At 39.1% G+C, this 23039-nt stretch overlaps 1 protein-coding gene across 7 annotated transcripts in view; it reads right to left on the bottom strand.

The window, feature by feature from the left end:
- BNC2 (basonuclin zinc finger protein 2) overlaps window positions 1–16546 on the bottom strand; it is a 423723-nt gene extending 407177 nt beyond the window's left edge. For 4 of the 7 annotated variants that reach the window (XM_082695080.1, XM_082695078.1, XM_082695079.1 and 1 more), the window contains exon 1: window positions 16397–16535. In XM_082695080.1, coding sequence (XP_082551206.1) covers window positions 16397–16399 — 3 coding nt within the window. In that variant the 5' untranslated portion in view covers window positions 16400–16535. Of the gene's footprint in view, window positions 1–16396 lie in introns of all 7 variants that reach the window. The other 3 variants (XM_082695070.1, XM_082695083.1, XM_082695069.1) reach the window with 2 other exon arrangements.
- Window positions 16547–23039: the final 6493 nt, after the last annotated feature.

Raw genomic sequence — 23039 nt, forward strand, 5'->3', positions numbered from 1 at the left:
CTTCAAAAGTCTGAGTGTATCATTTATTTCCCAGTGACTTCAAAATTGTATATAATTACAAAATGGAAGTGTAAAGCTTAGTCACAGGAGTAAATTGTATGGTGTGTAAACTGTATCTCAATCAAGATGTTTAAAATAACTGAAATCACAGGAAACCAAAGTATCCAGGTACAGGTTCATTAAAAAGCCTAAATTACCCAAGATGAGGGGGAAAAAACAGCTCATATACCTCCACATAGTAGTTAGTATAGGTACAAAGGGCCCTAACACAAGTACACTTTAACTTAAGAGAGTTAAAAACTCCATCAGAGGTTGGAATATTAGGGAATATATATTCATACACACATGTATGTTGAAATTCATATATAATGTCTCACTCTCAAAATTAGACCTGAGTGATTTTCCGAATAATGAGAACAACTTTACACATTCTCACCAGTGGTATCGCCACCCTATTAATATTCAAAAACACAAAATCTATGAAATAGCCTGACTATAGGGTTACAATTTTCTTTAAACAAAGTTAACTGTGCTTGTCCAGATTAGGCTCAAGTCAAAGTCTGTGTTTTTTTTTTTTATTTCGCAATATATCCCTTACATATCTACTAAATTAAGACATCATACACACTGTAAAACACACACAAAAAAGAATGAGATAAATCAAATTTTTAATATGTTTCCCTGTATCTTATAGGACAATTTTTGCAAAACTGTTGGGTGTGTTTACATCTACCATAGAAACTACCACTCCAATATGCAGTTCAGAAAACTGCAAGAGCAGATGCCATAAATAACCCTCCAGAGAATAACTAAGACCTGATGAAAATTGATAAAGAATGTGTTTGAGTGAATAAATGTATAAAAAATATCTGGTGAATGTTTCCCACAACAGGAACTGCTACAGGTAGGGGAAATTCAGAAATTAACAAGGCAAGCAAAGGTCCCTGTTCTTATAGAGCTTTGTATCGCAGCGGGAAGGGAGAAATAATAATAAACTATGTATAAACAAATATATATATTTTCAAATGGTGATAAATGCTATCAACAAACAAAGCAGGGCAAAAGGTCAGAGAAACATACAATGTGGAGACACAGCAGGGGTAAGAAAACTGTCAGAAAGTTCTCATTGAAGGAGTGACATTTGAGAGACCTAAATGAAATGAGGAAGGAAGCCATGCAAAAATGTGGAAGAAGGGCATTCCCTGCTGACGGGAAAATATGTGCAAAGGCCTGAGGTATAGGTACAAAATGTGGCATGTTCAGTAAAAAGCTAGGTCAGTATGATGGGAGCAGAATGAACAGTGATAGCAAAGTGTGTTGGAATGTCAGGTAGGTTTCCCTCTCATCTTACATATGCTGTTCAGTCACAACAGAGTTTGGATTGCACTACAGGTGTGATGAGAAGTCACTGGGAGGTTCTGAGACAGGAAGCAGTTTCTCTGTCAAGAGTAGTCTGAGTGGGCGCCTGGGTGGCTCAGTGGGTTAGGCCGCTGCCTTCGGCTCAGGTCATGATCTCAGGGTCCTGGGATCAAGTCCCACATCGGGCTCTCTGCTCAGCAGGGAGCCTGCTTCCTTCTCTCTCTCTCTCTGCCTGCCTCTCAGTGTACTCTCTGTCAAATAAATAAATAAAATCTTAAAAAAAAAAAAAAAAAAGAGTAGTCTGAGTATAGTGAGCAAGAGGCAAGAGTGGAAGCACTTGACCAGCCAGAGGACACTGGAGCCATTCAGGTAAAAGATGATGGCACTGTGGACCTGGGTAATGGCAACAAAAGTAGTAAATAGGTGGCAACTGGGAGACAGTTCCAACAGGCCTCACCCAGCAGATGAGGTACACAAGAGGCAGAAAACCTAACATACGGGGTGGGGGGGAATGGTGAGAACACCTAGGTGGCTCAGTGGGTTAAGTGTCTGACTCTCACTTTTTGGCTGACGTCACGATCTCAGGTTTGTAGGATGAGCCCTCAGTCAGGCTCCCTGCTCAGGTGAGGAGTCTGATCTCTCCCTCTCCATCTGCCCCTCCCCGTTTACATTCTTTCTCTAAAATGAATAAATCTTTAAAAAAAATATGGTGAACACAGACATTGGAGAAGCACATGAAAACAAGTCTCATGCCACTCATCTTAACAGGCCCTTTGTTATTTTTTTTATGTATTTTTCTACCTTTATCTGAGTCCAATATTTCCTGTGTAATTCTTCTATTCTCTCCATCATCACCCCCACTTCATTTTTACTTCTGACACCTTTTCAAATTTAAAATTTGAAATGTTTTAAGTCCTGTGGTTTTAAATAAGAACATTCCCGCATTACACAACTATACCAGGACTACTATGAAACTTACCGACTGCAGACTGAAAATAAGGATTTAAGGATAAAAGTCAGACCAGATCTAAAGAAACTCCTTGGTCCACCAAAATCTATCATTCTGGCATCCGGGAGATGTTCAGTGCCTCGCCTTCTACCTTCTCTTCCCTTAACAGATGTTTCTCTTTAGCTGGAATCTAATTTATATGGAAGCATTTTAAACAGAACAAAAGTCCAAAGTAAAAAACAAAAGGGAGGGGAACAAACAGGGAAGCTGCTGGAATCGCCTAATACAAAATTAAAGGTATAGTATTAACTTTTGGGTTCTTTTGGCATCCATAATATAAAAAAAAAAAAATGTTGAGCATCATATAGTATGACACATTAAGAATCTTTAAAATCTAATCTTGACCCTAACTGCATGATGTACAAGAGAAGCCCAAAGTAACTGAAAATTTTTCTATCACATAGAAAATAGATGCAAAGATTAAATCTCTGTACACATCTCTACTTCCATTTATTCCACGTATCCATAGAACTACAATCTCATACCTAAATATCTCTCCACAAGGTAGTTAACAAAAACTTTCTCTGCCACATATTTAACTAGTTTCAAAGCTTTTTTTTTTTTTTACTATTTTTTAAAAACAACATATATCTCTTTTCTCCCAGAAAACTGCTGTCTTATCCTACTGCCTCCCTTCATTCTCATATACAAAACACATTACATGTAAGGTATCTCCCAAGAAATTTAAAATGAATGAAATGACATTGCCATCTGCATTAGATCCATAAAAACCAAGCACATGCAAAGTCACCTTAACAAGTAGCTCCCAAGACAGTTGACTAATATCTGCTTGAGAATATTAACATATTTAGAGAAAAAAGAATTTGTCAATTAGAAGGGGAATAGGAAGAAAAAAAGTAAGAGGAGTAAATTTTGTCAATGCTGTTCCAAACACAGTCCAGGAGACAAGAGTCCAAAATGTGCACTGTATCAATACAGGCCACTGGGAAGGCTTTCCCTGAAGCGAGAAGAGGCCCTCACAACCTCCACCTGCCTCCCTAATATTCTCTGCTTAAATCCCAAACTCATAAAGTAACAATGAGCAATGTTTGGATTATAATTTCACTCCCTAATTAAATTTGTCTGTGAAGGAAAGAATGTGCTAAGCACTCCAATATGAGTATATGAGTATTTCAACTAATTGGGTATGCAGATACACACATGTTCACACAGCGTGTGTGCCTGCATGCATATGTGTATCTATTCTCCATCCCTCCGTCAGTGAACATCCTGAATGAGCCCATGAAGGACGGATCTCTTGCAAAGGCATAGAGATAAAATTAGATTTCTAAGCGTACAAAGACCAGAGGCAGACCCTGCACTACAGTCATGCTAAGATAATGAACATCCTCTTGCATGTGAACTTTGTGCTCCTTCATGTCAGGGTTACAGCTTCTCCTTAATCTGTAATACCTACAGCACCTACTCCAGTGTCATGCAGATCACAGAAACGCAACTGCCTGTTAAGGTGTTAGATTTGAAAGTAATTAAAAGTTGTATCAACCTTGGAAAACAAAGACAAGTAGAACTCCCATGCCTATGCCAACTTGAATATAAAAACCTGAAATTTTTTTAAAGATTTCCTTTTAATGTTTATCAATTCCTGCACATCTAAACCAGTTATTTTACATATAGCAAGCAAACATTTACTTGTTGGCTGTTAACAATTTATTTCTCTGGCATATGTGGATTTCAGAAATACAATTTGACATTAGTGAAACATTCAGCAATACACTTAATATTCATCTATGCCATCCACATATATACTCGAAACTACAAAAAACCAACATACCAGGTATTACTATATTATGAAAATATAACAGTAAACCATTATCTACTGTCACCCCCAAATTTCAATAAACCATACTATTCTGTATTCTCCCTCCCCAACAAGGAAAGTGCAAACTGTCGGTTTCTCATGGATCACTCTCACACACACACACACACTCCATTAGATCTAACAGTCACTGTCCTCTGTATACAAAAATGTCTTGTCAGTGACTGGTTGGGGTTCATGGACATAGTGAAGCTGCAAAGACCAATAGACAGACAGAAGTCCTTTATGTGAGAATACTTTTTATACGGAATACTCATAGGATGAAAAATATAATCGATGCCTAGCAGAATTTCTAGGTTCATAAAATGTTTACTTTTTAATATCACTTAGAGTTAATGCACTCTAAATTAATATGTTAACCTATCAAAAACCAATTCAAACACATACAATGTTGTGCTTCCAATCACCACTCTGAATGAGAGGAAAATCTCAACTATCACATTGTACTTTCAGAAGCATACCTGTTAGCATACGTACATGTTGACAGAATAAACTTCCCTAATCCGCTAGAGAATAAAATGGGTATTATAGGGAGATTAGATACCACAGGACAGAAAACTGAGTGACTCTCTTTATAGGTCTATATTGTTCCAGTTAATTACCCTTCTTACATCCCTAAACCATAAGAGATAGCAAGAACACAATTTTGTCATTCCAAAAGTAGCATTAACTTTTTGTTCAAAATTTAAAAAGTATGTCATTTAATACAATGAAATGTATATATAACCAAAAATCAAGTGTCTGGTAAATATAAAATTTTCTACCATGCCAATCTTTATAAATGACTTTAAATCCTCTACAGAATTTTCACAAGGAAGAAAGTAAATCCTCAAATTAGGAAATACAATTTTAAATCCACTACTTACAATTTATATATGTAAGCAGTGATAAGGGGGGAAAAATACATACTCTCCATATATATATTTGATAAGCTAACCATATGAGTTGATACTGAATGAATAATGAAACTTTATCCAAAATAACTGGCAAAAGGCCAAAAAAAGGCAATGCAGTTAAGCAAGAACAGCCCATTAGAATACCAGAAAAGCAATTACTTAGATGGAAATAAATATAGGTCTTTAATGGCAGGAATAAAGAGAAAATTAGAACTTTAAGGGAATAGTGTTTTTCTTTAATTCAACAATGATACAACATAGCTGCCTCCAAATTAGTTTACCTTTCATTTGTTTTCAAGTTTTCTCTAATTCAACTATGAGGTATTTTAATTACAATATTTGCCAGGTTAACTTTAAAACAAGCTGATGTTTCCAAATGTGCCATGCCAGATTTGAACATGGTATTTATTTAAAACTTAACTGGACCAGTTAGTGTGGGTCTGAGATCATACAATAATTTTCAGTTTTAAGCACTGCTGGTTGTTTTTCTAGTTACAACAGAATGTCTAGAAAGACAAATTTTATCAATTTTTTTCCCTTTCCTTTTGAGGTATTTATAAAACCCAAAACAATTATTTCCAGGTGCTTAATGCCACCCTACAGGGCATGAAGTGTCCCCCTTATCACTGGGAACACCTAGAATTCTTTAAAACTCCATGATAATTAAGAAACATCAAAGTCAAACATCACGCCAACAACTAAGAATCATCATCATCTTTTATCTGCTAAGTGGCACATTATTTATCCCCTAAGTAAAACTAAGAGTTCTTTACCCCTACAGTAGATACACTCTCTTAATGTAGCCTTTACACTTCTGGGGATAAGATCAACCTGAGTTTTAAAGGTAACTGCTAAGGGCAACAGAAGAACAGACAAATGGGACTACATCAAACTTAAAAAACTTCTGTACTGTGAAGGAAGTAATCAACTGAGTGAAAAAACATACTGAATAGGCAAAAATATTTGCAAGACATATTTCTGAGAAGAGATTAATATGTGGAATATATAAGGAGCTCCTAAAACTCAATGACAACAACAAAATAATCTGATTTAAAAATAGGCAAAGGACTTGAAGAGACATTTCTCTAAGAAATATATATAAAAATGGCCGAGAAGCATATGAAATGATGCTCAACAACACTAATGACCAGGGGAATACTAATCAAAACCACAAAGAGGTTTCACCTCACACCTTTAGAAGGGCCACTATTTAAAAAAAAAAAAGGAAAATAAAATAACAAGTGTTGGCAAAAATGTGGAAAAACTGGAACTTCTGTGCACTCTTGGTAGGAATGTAAAACAGGGCAGCAGCTATGGAAAATAGTATGAAGGTTCTTCAAAAAATTAAAAATAGAATTACTATATGATCCAGCAACCCCATTTCTGGGTATCTATCCAAAAGAACCGAAAGCACAGTGTTGCAGAGTTACTACACATCCATGTTCACTACAGTGTTTGTTCACAAAAGCCAAGAGGTGGCCTCAACCTAAATGTCCATCTACAGAAGAATGGGTAAAGAAAATGAGGTATATACACACAATGAAATATTATTCAATCTTTTTCTTAAAAGATTTTATTTGAGAGAGAGAGAACACGCATGCACAGGCAGGGGGCAAGGCAGAGGGAGAGAGAAGCAGATTCCCTACTGAGCAGTGAGCCTGACACAGGGTGCCATCCTAGGACCCCGAGATCATGACCTGAGCCAAGGCAGATGTTTAACCCACTGAGCCACCCAGGTGCCCATGAAATATTATTCAGTCTTAAAAAGGAAGAAAATCCTGTCATGTGCTAGAATACTGGGTGAACCTCAAGGACATTATGGTAAATAAGACCATTACAGGGGTGCCTGGGTGGCTCAGTCATTAAGTGTCTGCCTTCGGCTCACGTCATGATCCCAGAGTGTTGGGATCGAGCCCCACATCAGGCTCCCTGCTGGGTGGGAGGCCTGCTTCTCTCTCTCTCTGCTGCTCCCCTGCTTGTGCTCCCTCTCTCACTGTGTCTCTTTCTGTCAAATAAATAAAATCTTAAAAAAAAAAAAAAAAAGACCATTACAGAAAAACATGTACTGTATGATTCTACTCATATTAAGAATTTATTTATGTATTTACTTATTTATTTATTTTTCATATGAAGTCCTTAAAGTAGTGAAACTCTTAGAAAGTGAAATGGCAGTTGCCAGGAGCTGTGAAGAGTGGGAAAATGGGAGTTGATCATCAAGTGATAGAGTGTCAGTTCTGCAAAATGACAAAGTTCCAAAAATGCACTGCACAAGAAGATGCAGTTAACAATACTGTCTATACTATATACTTAACAATGTTGAAGTTGTTCAATTTTATGTTATGTGCTTTTTACCACACAAATTTTTAATAAACTAAGGAACCAAGAATACTGAAATAATTTGATAAAGGACAAAGTTAGAAGACTTACATTTGTCAGTTACACACTTAATGTAAAGCTACAATAATCTTGACAGTGTGGTATTGCAAAGGATAGACACATTAATTGATGGAATAAAATGGAGAGTCTAGAAATAGGCCCTTACATCTACAGTCAAATAATTTTCCACAAATGTCCCATAATAATTCAATGGGGTTAAGAATTCTCTTTTCAACAAATGGTCCTGGGAATGACTGGATATCCACATTCAAAAGAAAGAAGCTGATCCCTACTCCATATTACACACAAAAAAGTTAACCCAAATAAAGACCTAAACGTATAAGTTCAAACTATTATATTTTTAGAAGAAAACAACGGTGAATATTTATGACCTTAGGTTAGATAGTGTTCCTTGGCACACCAAAAACACAAATGACCAAAGAAAAAATAAGTTGGACTTTGGACTTCATCAAAATTTAAAGTGTCTGGGCTTCAAATGACTCCATCAAAAAAATAAAAAAGACAACCCAGAGAAAAATATCTGTAAATTATGTATCTAATAAAGAACTTCTGTCCAGAATATATAAATTTCAGAATATATAAATATATAAAAAGCTTTTATAACTTAACAATGAAAAGACAAATAACCCAAGTGAAAAATGGGTAAAGGATCTAAGAGACATTTCTCTGTTATACAGAGATCTACAAATGGCCAATAAGCACATGAAAAGATGCTTAACATCATAAACCATCAGGGAAATGCAACTCAAAACCACTTCACACCCCCCAGGATGGTTAAAATTTAAAAACAGTAACAAATTTGGGAGAATATGATGAGATTAGAAAACTCACACATTCAGTTGGTAGAAATGGAAAAGCAAACAGCTGCTTTGTGAAAATGATAGGGCAGTTCCTCAAAAGTTAAAGACAGTTGCCATATGACCTAGCAATTCCACTGCTAGATATACATTTGACAAAATGAAAACAAAATACTTGTACACAAATGTTCGCAGCTGCGTTATTCATAATAAGAACCAAAAGGTGTATCCCTGGATGAATGGATAAATAAAAGGTGCAATATCCACAAAATATTAATTGGACACTTTTAACAGGTGAATTTAGTATACTACATCTCAATACAGCTATTAAAAATAGTAATCTGCTATGATTATACAGTCCTAGCACATAAAATATAAAATATTCCAATTCAAAAACACCTTAGAAACTACCAAACTCACTTGATTTTCAAATGACAAAGTGGAGGTTTTCAAACCTGAGTGGAAGAGAATAGGGCCTGCCTTGAAACCCAGGCCCAGGGCTATTCTCACTCTGGAGTGGATAATGATGAACTACCTCCCCATCCTGAGATACTGACTGGATGAAGACCAGGCATAGTGTTCCTACAGAAAGTAGTTAGTGCCATGTATTCTTCTCTTTAACTACCATATAGCCCTGTCCTATTTCCAAGGGTGTGTTTTTGGAGGCAGGGAGGTACGGCTAACATTATAGCCTTAGAAGTTCCTCTTTCCTCTTCTACTTCACCCAACACAAACCATAATGAATAGAAACAGGACCTTAGGGAAAGTTAATACACTCTTGCCTTGTCTGTGAGAAGGCTACCAGGTCACCTCAGATGATCAAGACACATTCATCTAAATTTAACCTATGTGGAATATCCACCCAATGAGCAAGAAACTGGAACATGCCCTGGCTGGGCACTTAGCTGTCAATTATTGAATACATATTTCCCTGGAAGAAAGGATCCCATCTGAAGGAAGGATAGCTCATCTCTCTTCTCTGAAACAAGGATAACTAAGCCAATTAATACATTCACAAGACATCATGAAAAGAGAAAGCTTTAAGTACAGCTATTAAAAAGTCAGCCTTGGCAAAAAAGGTTGGGTCAAGTGAAAAAATAAATAACTTTACAGGAATTTGGTAATCATGTATTTGCAAAGCTACTGGAGAGTCCTAAAGAATTTGGTAAAGTGACAAAAATTATTTAAATGAGAAAGACAGAATTGTTTTATTCAGCTTTGGTAACAGATTTTCTTTACTTAAAAAAAATGTACAATTGGTAAAGAAAGAGGAGGTATTATAATTTACTATTTTCTACTTAAATGTTTTGAAAATTCTTAAAAAGTAATTCTATGAATCTTCTAAGATGTCAATGTAATATTTTCCAATGCAAAATCTGCAATTATTTATCTTTATTATGACTTGAAAATGGCCTGATATTCATCCTGTTTTTCCTTTACATTAAGGCAACAAAGCAAATGCACTTTTAAAGAATCAAGCGCTAATACCAGGCTATGCTAGAGGGAAATCAAAGGGGGAAAATAGTAGCATAGGAAAGGTAATAAGCTATATTATTTTTATTCAAATTTTAAAACATACACATCTATGAAATATGTTTCTTCTAGGTATGTAAGAAGATAAACTAATAGATCCATTCGCACACACAATTCAGTCAGTATAAAAAATACTTAGTCCTAATATACTAGTCACCAGAAATACCACTTTTGTCCTCTGAAAGATTAAAAAATGAAAATAAGACTTTTCATTGCTGTCAAACATATTCAATTTTCCTCTCAAATGAAGTTTAGATGAAAACAATGTGACTGACAAGCTCCAGCACAGGCAAATCTTGGCAGCCCTCAACTGTGTCTATCTCCTTGGCCTGTTAAGCAAAATTCCTTCACAAACTGTTGGTCTTTGCAGTAACTCCTACAAAGCTTATTACTTCCAGCATCAGCCTATCCCCCATGTTGCGCATTTATCCCTGGGATGCATATCAACATGTGGCACATGTCCTTGACATGCACAGAAGAGCTGCACCCCAGGACAGCAGCACGCACGACAATAGTGTCGACTCTTACTTCTTTATGGTTGCTGGGATGTAACCGAGAAATCTAATAACTGTGACAGTGGGGCCTTTCGGGTTTTCCTTGCATTTCTAGACAGTGAAGCTGCACAGACACTAATGAAAGGTTAAATGAATAGGAATAGTTGACAAGAGGTACAATAAAGAAGGAGCTTGGTAATCCACAGACACTGAGCAGAGATCCTTGGCTCAAGCGGAGAAAGGACAGCACATCGTCGAGTCACAATATTTAAAACAGCTTGCTATACACAGAGGCTTTTGTGTCTGGTTACACGTCTGGCTTTGGACTGGAAAAAAAAAAAAGGATACTAAAAAGGAATTTCAGCATGGGGCATTTTGGCAAATGTAAGGTCATAATAAGAGAAAAATGTTTTGTGTGGGTTGTTACATCTTTGTACTAAACACAAAAAAGCTGGAACTATGAACTCATGAACCACAAGTTCCAAGACAATACTGTACATTTTGACAACTATTAAATACTGTATCTAGAGAGCCGGTTTGATGTGATTCCCACTGGTAAGATATACATGCAATGACTCATTTAGTAGTTCCACATTCGGCCTTCCTTGTGGAAGAATTCCTGATACTCATCTTAGAGTTTTAAAGTCCTAGTTTTCAGTGAACATGATTTGTTACAAATATCACCAGAACTCTCCAGCCATCTTCCATTCATTGCAAAACTTCCCAGTAGCTTACTTTAAAGAAGCTGAATTTATCATGCTAGCATGTGTGAAGTACAAGGGAAACTTTTTATAATTTCAAGTGACTATAAGAGTGAAATGTCCTCAACTAACATTCTTAATTATTGAATTGTTTAATTCATTTTTTTAGTTTAGTGTCTTTCTCACTACCTCTTCAGGGAAGGTTGTATAATTTGGGGAACTGACTTTAAAATTATAATAGCAAAACTATTTAAATCACCAAGGGAAAAAAAAGTTCTGGAATGTCAAGGAAAAATACAGAAAAAAAAAAAAGACACTGTTAGTTCCCGATTTTTTTTTAAAGAAAGAAGTTACAACTATGCTATGGCATAACTTTAAAAAATGGTTATCTGTAAAATCATCCTATACATGTGCATGAGTTAGAATATATGTTCATAATAAATGGTAAAAGCATACTGAGAACATGTTTTAAAACAAGGGAGCCTCTTTGAACAGCCAAATTAAATTATAGCTGAACACTTGAGTGTACTGAGGGTTCTAATAAGCAACAAATAAAGACTTTTATTGGCTAGCAACATAATGAGAGTTACTGTGTGAAAGATGAAAAAAAGACAAATTTGGGTAGTTTATCTCACTGGATTATATTATTTACTTAAATGGTAAATAAGTTTGTCCAAAGTAACGCCACTAAAAACTAGTGTATAAATATTAAAGAGCAATTATGATCAATGACTCTTTAATGTAAACATATTGCAAATTTTAGTGGAAAAACTGATAAACTGTGAAATTAAACAACAAATATTGAATTTAATACCACTTAAGTTCTATTTCTTTAAATTTAACTTACTTATTGATTCATAATATATCTGCTTTATAAATGGTTTACTATTTTACACTTACAAACGAAGCATTTACTCTAAAGGAGTTTCCTCTCTAGAGTATGGCACGCAGTTGTATGGAGAACCACTTCAAAACCATTATTTACAGAAAGGAGGTTGTCCTTAGTGAACTGAAAGAAGGTATTCCCCTCCTTAGTGATTTGGTAGGAAGTTTTACTTTTAATAGAACTTTGAAGAGCAGCCTCCTAACAGAACTCCTTCAGTTGGCAAAACAACAAACAGTATTTAGCAAACCAAATCAGATTTAAAGTATATTTGGTTGCATTTTGCTTGATCTTCAAATCACATAAAAGGTAGTACCCTAGAATCTTAGCTTACTCCTTAACTCTTCTTGCAGAAAGTTCAACTGCTTTTGTCACAGCTTTAAAAAAAAAAGACACAAACAAATCCAATAGCACCTCCAAGCCTAAACATTAAGGCAGTATTCATTATCTACTCCTTTCCTACAACATTCTGATTGCCAGTGTTTTGTTTTGTTTTTAACCTTAAGTATATCTAATAAAATCATAAGGCTCCCTCTAGCTCTTCAGAGAGGAGTTTACTAACCAATGATCCTATGTAATTTCTATCCAACAGAAAAGATTTGAGGAGGCTGCCTCCCCTTCCATAAGAAATGTTCTCAACTGTTTCTTGCAAGGATGTAGATGGTAAATGAGACCATCTGCACAGGAATTCAGAAAGCACTGTTCCTTATATACACATTGACTTAATCTATTAATTGCTTCCAACCTAAGCTTTATATAGAAAATTCTAGAGTTAAACTTTAACCTGTTTAAACTATACATACATCCCCAACTTAGATTTACCAAGCTAGTTAAAATTAATTTTCATCTCAAAAAACAAGTAACAAAATAAATTGAATATCTCCAGAAATTCAAATGTGTGATTCAATCTCAGTTCTAAAAGGCTAAATTTAAATGGAGAATCTTGAATATTTTTTTAAATTATTAACAGTGTATCTGTGGGGTTTCCCTAAAACAAAAGATGCTGATGGTAACTGTAGAAAATATTTCCACATACCAAATATTTACACACAACACTGGTAATGACTTTCTTAATTGTTTAATCTTTTCTGCGTTTCAGTACTGGATATTTTAGCATTGCAGTTATTTAGAAGACTATAAATAATATAGTTGAAGTATACCACTGATATTTAATCTATCTTACAATAGCCATAAAAAGCCCCATAAGTCGACTGGCAAATGATTTCAAACAAGTGAATACAAAAAATGCTACACTGGAAAAAAAAATACTAAATTAAATTCCTCACTCATATGAGAGCCATCTTTTACATACTTAAGGAATATTTACAATGGTGCTGAACCTTACCTATTAAGTGAAAAATAAAGGGAACGACTAACTTCAAGTCATCACCTATTCTGGTCTCCCTTAATATAAGAAATATTCCCAGGAACAACAAAAAGAATAGCTCCCTCCACCCCCAACCCCCGCCCCTTTTTGAGCCAGTGTCCAATTTCTTCTTTTCTGAACAGCTGTATTATCCAACTTAAGTTGCTCTGCTAATTTCAGTCCCACAAGGACTAACTTGGAAGGCAAAAAAAATACAAGAAAAGATCAATTTGCTGGGAAAGATCAAATGAGAAAACTGTGGGGACAGCACCAGGTCAGCGTGTGGAGAACTAAGCAGACCTGTTCTTCATTAACTGTGGCTCTCTGGGGATGTCACACACTACCTGTCCGTGGGCTTTATTGAACCGCCTAACCCGCCTCTCTGTTCCATTCTTCTGGGCCCAAGTGAATCATATCCTGCTGCTGACAAGTTAGCAGGGGACTGCGGCTGTAACATGAAAGTACTTTTCTTTCTTGTCTAAATCAGGCAGATTTTTGAAAAGACGACACAGCATTGACTCGTGACATGGCAAGATGAAACGAGAGGTCTGGGCCGGTCTTGGAGCTGTGCAGATAAAAGTAATCAAATGACACTCCTGGAATGCAAATTGGCATTCTTGACTGCAGCAATTGCACAACCATGAAACATCCCTGACAGCAAGCAAGATTAGGACAAAATGTTATGTAAAGCACTGAACTCAAAAACTCTCACTTGAAAATTCAAACTGTAACACTTACATTTTAATATAGCAAGAGTCAGCTCTGCCTTTGTCTGCTTCTTTTTGTAATCACATATTCCTGCCTGACAGATCTCTTACATTTCAGGTAGAAGAAAAAAAAAATAGGTACTGGGAAATGTGTAACTGCTATTAATATTTTCTTAATATTTATTTTTAAAAATCACAGGTTTGTTCTTGTTCAAAGTTTTACATGCAAACACCACGGAACTTAATATTCTCAAGGGGGAGGAAAAGACAGTTTCAGACGTTTCTCACAAGATACTCAAACAGAGTTCACATTCAGGTTCAGTATTATTTCCCTCAGGTGAAGATACTCTTGTACTTTGGTAGAGTGATTAGCAATCTGGATTTTAAATACTCTGCTCTCCCGGAACAGAAAGAGTAGCTACAACTAAGAACTTCATTAAGGCTGAACAGTTTAAATGAAACAGCTACAAATATAACATAAAACACAGATACCCTATAAAGGTTCACAAGGGATTTTGTGTGTGGTGTGTGAGTCCGAAGGGTAAAAAGGAAGTTCTATTAACTTGTATGAGGTCTCACTACTCCTGACTACGTCTCTAAATCAGACACACTAAATTATAGTGCAGAAATAAATTCCTCCACTTAAAACATGTACGTGTGTGCACAGTTAACATATGAAACTGCAGAATACAAAGCAGTGGGTAACAAATGGGTTCAGGCACTTTTCAAAATGATTAGTATTTGGGAATAGATGTGCAGACACACAGAATGCAGGCTGGGGGAAATGGAAGAAAAATAATACCTACAACGGGCTTTTACAGTGTTCTTGAGTAAGATACCGCTAGAAGAAAAAAAAAAAAAACTCAAGCACTAAACAGATAATATTTAATACTTTGTTTTGACGCCTCCACTTAAAACACAGGTTCCAACCACTGCAACTGTCCGTGAAGTACATAAAAAATAATAAGGCAGGCCACTTTCTGCCACTTTAATCCTGGGTACACAGGATTATTTTATGATATCTTTCGTACATCAGCTTTACAACAGCTTGACTCTAGGGTAAATGGGAACCACTATAAATCGCACGCTGCTTTCAAAACCACTTTAATTTCTGTCAGCGTTACTGTAACCACAGTCTTGGGCGCATGCTACTTGTGTGTGTGTGTGTGTGTGTGTGTGCGCGTGTGCCTGCATCTGACAGTCGCATCTCCTACACTCCAGTTGTGACTTTGATCACTGAAACAAGAAATGTCACATTAGGGGGAAGTGAAGGGGGGGGGACCGCCAACCGCTCGCTCTCTCCCTTTTTCCTACATATTCCATCTACATGCAGAACGGGAGGTCAGATCCCCAAGTGGGGGTAACAATAGCAGCTCTGGGTGGAAGCAAACTAAAGGGAAGGGAGTGGTCCAACCCCCATTTCTAACAAATCACTTCCCCGAAAGCGGACGGAGCGCTCATCACCCGGCGAACTCCCGGCACGCTGCCTCGCTGCAGAGAAGCCGCTCCGAGGAGAGGAGCTGGGCTCGAATCTCGCCTTCCCATCTCCTCCACCACATGCACTTGGAACTTTTCTTAGCCTCACTACACGGGGGATTCCATCCACTTTTTTTTTTTTTAATTAATCCTGTCCCCCTCCCCGGGCCCCAAATGCCACCCTGCAGTCACTGTGTAAGTATAACAAACGGGCTCCTTTAAAACTGCGCCTCAAAAACCTCCGTCTCTCTCGGGTTTCTCTTCCTGCCCTACGTTGTGCACATTCTTCAGAAAGCCTCCAGGAGCACTTCCTACGTGTTCCTCATCTACAAAGGGAGGGCTCCCCGAACGCGAGGGAGAGGGGTGGGGAAACGCCAAGGTGCCGGGACCCGGCGGCTGGGTCCTCGCCGCGCGGCGCACCAGCGCGCCCAGGCGCCCACGCCCAGCCGCCCGGCCCTCACTCGCGGGCAAGTTTTGAAAGTTACCGTTGTCCAAAACGCTTTCCTCTCCGCCCCAAGCTCCCTCCAGCGCTCCATTCATCCCCCGCCTCCCCTCCACCTCGTCCGCCCCAGCCCGTCCCAACTCCCTGGAGCCTCCCGCTAGCCGGCCGCTCACCTTTCCTCGCCCGCCGCGAGAGGGGGCGAACTTCCCGAGCCCCTCACACAGACACACACACTCACACACGCACGCACACACCCCTCCCACCCCGAGCTCTCCTCGCAAACTTGGGCCAAGTTGAGGGGAAATTTCGGGAGCACGGCAGGGGCCAGAGTGGGCTGGGGTTCTCCTCTCCCGCCCGCCCTCCTCAGCGCCCCCCTCCACCTCACGCCGCCGGACTTGAGGAGAACGCGGCCCCCGGGCGGCCCCGGGGGCGCGCGGGGACGGGGCTCACGTCTGACGAAGTCTAGAATAAAAAGGAAAGGAGGGTGGAAACTTCTTACCATCTCGGCATGCTGGTTGTCAAGTGCAGCCCCCGCCTCTTGGTCTCCTCTTAGCGGCCGCGCCTGGACCAGCCCCTCGGCCGCCTCTCGCTCCTTCTGTCTCGGCCTTTCTTTCCCTCCCCCTCCCGATTTCCTCCGGGCCGCCGCTCTCGCCGCCTCCGCCTCTCCCCGCCCGCCCGCCCGCGCGCGCCCTCGCCGCGGCCCCTCTGCGCTCAGGTGACTGATTTACACACGCGCCCAGGGTCGCCCTCGCTCTCCAAGTCGGAGCCTGCAGAGTCCTCCCGCCCCCCCCCCCCCGGCTCCTCGGGACAAAAAAGAAAAGAAAAAGGAACGGACTGTCCCGGTGGGGGCTGCTGCGGGGGGCGGGGGGAGAGACCCGCGGCCGAGGTGACCTGGGGATTTGCAAGCCCCGCAAGTTTCTCCTCGCTGCAAAATTGTCGTCACTACAATGTTGCTACCCTTTTGCAAAATAGAAGTGGGTTAGTTTTGTGGTTGTTTGTCCTCAGATTTCTAGGGGTTTCGTGAGGGAGGATGGATGTATATCCCCCACCCCCCGTTACTGTTCCCCCTGCTCGTGGTGGGGATGGAAAAACAACTTTGGCGCCCCCCGGGGGGTGCGGGCGTGGAGGTGGAGGTGGCCGCCAGCGCCCAGCTGTCAAAGAGAGACTCGCCGAGGAAAGGGCGCGAACTTTATTCCGACTGCAGCAAACCGCGGCGTCGCTTTCCTTTTCGGGCACTCGCCGGTCTCTGTCCCCTTTGACCAGTTCCTCCTCCCGCACCGCCACCGCCGCCCCCTCCTCCTTTCCCCTTCCCCCTTTTTCTCTTTCCGCCGCGGCTGCCCCGGCGCCCCTCGCCCCGGTCAGCCCGGGTCCTCCGCGCCGCTGGACCGAAGGTGAGGGAAGCGGAGGAAAACCCAGGGGACAGAAACTCGGGACAGAACGTGCTGGGCGAAAAGGCAAAAAGTTGCGCGCAGCCGGGGCGGGAGGGGGGCGGGAGTTGCTGGTGGCGGCGTGTTTTGTGTGCCGGCCCAGACGCCGGCTTGCGGCGAGGGCTTCCTTCCCCTTCCCCTGGTCTGGGCCGCGGGCCTCGGGCTGGAGACGGCCCGGGGAGAGGAAGGGGACCGCCGCCTCCGCAGGGGAAGACCAGCCACAAGTGTGGCTGACACTCAGCCGACCCGCGTCGCCCTGCGCCGGAGACGCAAAAACGCACACGCCTGCGGCCGAAGGACATTTCTCCAATGCAGGCAAAACACACTCCCCGGCTGCAAGGATGGGGGGGGGGGGGGGCGAGTTTAATCATCATCAGCTTTCTAACGTACACTTTGTGCCAAAAACATCTCCGCGTTGTGCAGATTTATCATAGCTAGAGCAAACTTTTTGCTTATCTAACATAGGAGGAAGGCACAGGTTTCAGGCATACTCTCTGAGCTCTAGAAATCGGAATCTTCCAGGACTTGTTTGGCAGAACCACAGGTTTGAATCATCCCTCCTTTCTTCCTTCCCCGAAGTAGAGGGGCAGGGAAACTGCCTCATTCGCTTCCAGAGGTCAGAACGAAAATATGTCGCCTTGGAATTAACATAGTTTTATTTTCCTTGATACACAGTCTGCGCTTAAGTTTAATACAAATTTTCACAATACTTAAAAAGAATATTTGGGGAGCCATGATGGGAGACTGTGGCCCAAGTAGCCACAGCTGTTCTGAAAATGTGATTAGGCTTATTATTCACGTGGATCCCGCTTTTTAACAGCGGGGCCGCCGCACCTGCAGTTCTGTGTACTGATTGGGTCCAAATTCCTGGCCGTTTTTAGGCCTTTAGAAAGCAGATTTCAACTCCTTTCTGTATTTGCATGGTTCTAGACATCATCTTGGTGTGGAAAGGATTGTCTCGTGAATGCTTCTACTATATTATTTATAGTAAATATTTTGTAGAATTCTAGGCACATGATTCATCTGGAGTTTTCTAGTGGGAGACACATTACTTCTCTAGAGCCTAAATCAAAGTAAAGACTATCTAATGACTACCCATATATATAAATGCATGTTATCTAAGAAGGCTCATCTTTAAATGATTTGATTAAGGTGTGGAGCATGTTCCCTTATTCTGTAAATATCACTGTAACATCATCCTATAGTTTGCAGAAACTGATTACACAAGGGATAATGACGACCAAATGTGCATCTGAGCAACTGAGGATCATCACAAGAATTCTCCAGAAATGAGCCAAGTTCCAATGTGTTTTCCTGTATCATGGAGAGAGGAGAAAAGCTAGTTGCTAATTTCAGAGTCATTACCCATACAAATCCATTCACACACTTACTGCTTTGGACAACTGACAGACCAGCAATTGCCAAACAATTGTATTCACACAGTGCATTTTTGGCTGTGCACCTACTCTGGCCAACAGCAGAAGTTATTCCACATCAAGTAACCTGTAATTTACATTCTCCTGATTGGTTCCAGATCTGTCTGTTTTTGATGTTAGCATACAAACAATTTATGTGAGGCAAGATGTGTCTATTTGGGGTCCAGTGCCTTTCTAGAGAGTCCTCATCATGAAGAGGGGGGATGTGTTGGGCTGAAGAGCAGCCCTTGGAGAAGGTGGAAGAATTGACAGAAGCAAATATTTATAAAGCATTCCACAGCCTCTTATTTCCTCCAATGGGTTTCGATGGCATTGAAATAAAACCTTAAGTCTTTTCTGTGTCCTGCAAGACTTTACTGATCTATACCTGTTGGACTTTTCAACTCTTTTCTTCTTTTTTATTCCCCTCATGAATACAGTAAAGTCACACTGGCTTTCTTTGTCAGCGCCTTGCCAAGCTCCTACCTCCTCTTTGCCCTGCTCTTCTCTCTACCTGGAATATTCTCCCACATTTTCCAGTGGTTTCGTCTTATCCATCACATTTCAACTCTAATTTCACTTCTTTAGACTCTAATTAAACTAGCTCTTTGCCTACGTCCTCAAACACCCCTCATACTTTGTCCCATTACTTACTTTTCTTTATATACCTTAGAAGTATCTGAAATTAACTTTTTTATGTGTGTCTTAGTTTTCTGCAACTAAAACGTAAGCTCCATGGGAACTAGAGCTGTATCTACCTTGTTCACTTACATAATGTTGGTCCATAAAACAGTGCCAAGCACAAAATAAACTCTTAGGAATATTGTTTGAATTAAAGAAGAAATGTCAAAATTGTGACACCATATTAATTAATGATGACCTTAGGGCCAGACAAATTCACTCTAGGAATATGGGGGGAAAGAAGTGCCATATCTGTTCTTTTGGGAGTAAGTAAAAACTGTTGACTCCCTGTACCACTGATCCCAGAGTATGGTCTGGGGCATCCCTATATGTCCCTAAGACCCTTTTAGGAGGGCCATTGGGTCAAAAGTATTCTTATTATATACTGAGAAGTTATTTGCCTTTCTCATTCACATTCTGTCACAAAAATACAGCAGATCTTCCTAAAGGCAACATAACGTGATATTCAACAAACTGAATGCAGAAGCTGAAACAAAAAAATCTACCGATCTTGTTATAATCAAATACTACAGACTTGCCAAAAAATGTAAATGAGTACCACTCTTTTGCTGTTGTTCTGGAAAACATGGTTATTTTTCATTTTAAAATATGGGTATTCAATTCCTATTGCCACTATAACAAATTACCACAAATTCAGTGGCTTAAACAGAAATTCAGTGGCTATAAACAGAAATTTATAATTCTAGAGGGCAGGAGTCTGAAATGAGCTTCACTAAGTTAAAATCAAGGTGTCTACAGGCCTGCTTTCCTTTCTGGAAACCCAAGGGGAGAATCCATTTCCTTACCTTGTCCAGCTTCTAGAGGCCACCCACATTCCTTCGCTTATGATACCCTTACATCTCTAAAGCCTAAAATCGATAGACATGTCTGTCTCATCTGTATCACTCTGACACTGTCTCCTTCCTTCACTTATATCTACCCTTGTGATTATATTGGGCCCATCTAATAATCCAGCATAGTCTGCCCATCTCAGAATCCATCTCCATATCAACTTAATCCATCTGAACATATTCACAGGTAGTCAGGATAGAATGTGGACCAGTATTAGGAGCCTTCATTCTGCCTTCCACGGTATTGTAACAAATGATTGGCCTATTATTATTTTTAATGAATTAATAACTATTTAAAAATCTTCAGAGTTTAAATTTATGATACAATAAATACCAATAACTATTACCCACATAAACCAAAGTACTTAGCAGTCTTCAATAATTTCTAAGAGGTCCTAAGACCAGTTTGAGAAACATTGGCCTGGGCAATAGCTATTTTCCCTTCTTCCATTTCTCAAGTTAAACTAGATTGTACTAAGCTGATTATGCTAGCCGTGTTTCCTTTGCTGTGATTGGTTTAAGGATGGCATATTACATAGTTCTGGTTAATGAAGGATGAGGGGAAATCATTGAGGGGCTTGGAGCTAAGATCACTTTATTCATTAAAACAAAAAGAAAGACTGGCAAGAAGTAAATTGTCCCTGTTCTACCCTGAATGTTAAGATGGGAGAATGTGGCACCTGAAATAGCTACATCTACCTTCTGACCAGGAGGGAGTCCAAACACCTGGGATGACAAGGTAGGAAGGTGGAAGGCACATGAGCTCTTGATTGCTGAATTAACCAACCCCAGGTGGCTTGAGACTCCTTGTTATGTGATGTAATTCATCCCTTTATCATTTAAGGTTATTTTTCTATTACTTGCAGATTAAAGCTTCCTATATGTTACAGAGAAATAACAGGTGTCGTGTTTTCATGCAGGAATTCCTTCCTATTATTTTCTATCAAATTTATATTTTTCCCCAATTCTGAGAAAAATCTGTACAGAAACCAGTAAATTGGGGAAGGCATTATAATTCTCCTTTAAGAATGAGAACTTAATCATTTAGAGACATCACTAGTTCAAATGAATGCAAAAGCAGGAAATGCTGACACACATAGTTGTAGGTTACTGGTGACCCTTCCAAGAAATGGTTACCATCTAACCAGTTACTTTTGGTTGTCGTTGCATTGTAAGTGTGTGTTCATGGCCTGTCTCTAGCTAATGATGAGTAATTCTTGCGAATTAAAGAAATCTAAGTTTACTTTCATGGTATGTTCTATACAGTTTCTGAGTTTTGTTTCAAGAAATACATGTTTTAGAGACCAAGTAAGTTCTTAAATTAAAGTTTTTCAACATGTGATTAGGTACAGTGTTGTTAATCTTGCTAAGAGATTCTGAATGTTACGTTATTCAAATAATGCCCAATATATTCACCGTGGACTACATTTCTTCATAAATTCTTTTTTTTTAAGACCTTATTTATTTATTTGACAGAGATCATAAGTAGGCAGAGAGGCAAGCAGAGAGAGAGAGAGAGAGAGAGAGAGAAGCAGGCTCCCTGCTGAGCAAAGAGCTAAATGAGGGGCTCAAACCCAGGACCCTGTGATCATGACCTATCTGAATGCAGAGGCTTAACCCACTGAGCCACCCAGGAGCCCTTCTTTGTAAATTCTTTAACCTAAGAAATGCAATAAGAAGGAAATAAAAATGTTATTGTGGAGGGAAAAATGTCTGAGCATAAAAAAGCAACTCAGTTTCAATGTCAAAACCAAAATTAGGGCAGACAAAATATTTTCACCCTCAAAAAAATGAGCTTATGTGGAACAACATATATGCTAATGCTCAACTTGAAGATGCTTTCAGTCTCACAATTAACAATTTGACCCCTCTTAACATAAAATGAAAGAAATTTTTCTATGAGTAGTTTATTCATGAAACAAAGATTAAGACTATCAAAGAAGGCAATTAATGTATTCTAAGTTTTAAAATTTCATTTTAACAATAGTAATTTGTAAATATTAAGTATTTGTTGTTTGATCTCACAATTTTTAATGTTTTTTCTTTAGGATTTATTTTGATGTATCCCTTTTTTTCTTTTTAGTGATTTCCATTATTAAATATTCTTATCAGGTAGACTTAATTTTATTTAAATATATGATGTTTATTACTTAATATATGCATAATGTTATTTAAATATATAATCATCTTACAAATATATTCATTCATAATAATACTAACCATGCATTAATTATTATGTTACTTTTCACAGAAAACTTGTAACCCTATCACAGAAAAAGGATTCACTATTTATGATTATGGTCACTGTTATTATTTAATAATACACAAGTGAAGGGTTATAGAAACACAGAGTAACTCATGATTTGGGGAAATCTTAGGAACTTCCATTCTTCTTCCTGAATCTAAAGATTAGTATCTGTCAGGAATTTGAAAACATAAGATCTATATTTGTCACCCCACAGTATTTCTAAATTGTTCCATCTTGGAATATTTTTCAAATTCTGCATTATTTCATAATTATCCATTAATCATTTTGTGGATAAATGCCCCCCAAATATTGATCCCAATTTTCATTTCTTTGACTCTTAGATGCATTTGATATTGTTAGTCAGTTGCTTTCCAGAACTCTTCCCTCTGATGGTTTCTTTCACACTTGCCTTTATCACGACCTCTTCCCACTGCTTCCCACACTCTTCGGCACACATAATGTGGGAGTTACCCAAAAGGTCAAATCTCCCAGCCTTTCTCCTGTCTTTATTGTGGTCTTC

Source organism: Mustela nivalis (assembly GCF_964662115.1).
Source record: "Mustela nivalis genome assembly, chromosome: 13".
Lineage (NCBI taxonomy): Eukaryota > Metazoa > Chordata > Mammalia > Carnivora > Mustelidae > Mustela > Mustela nivalis.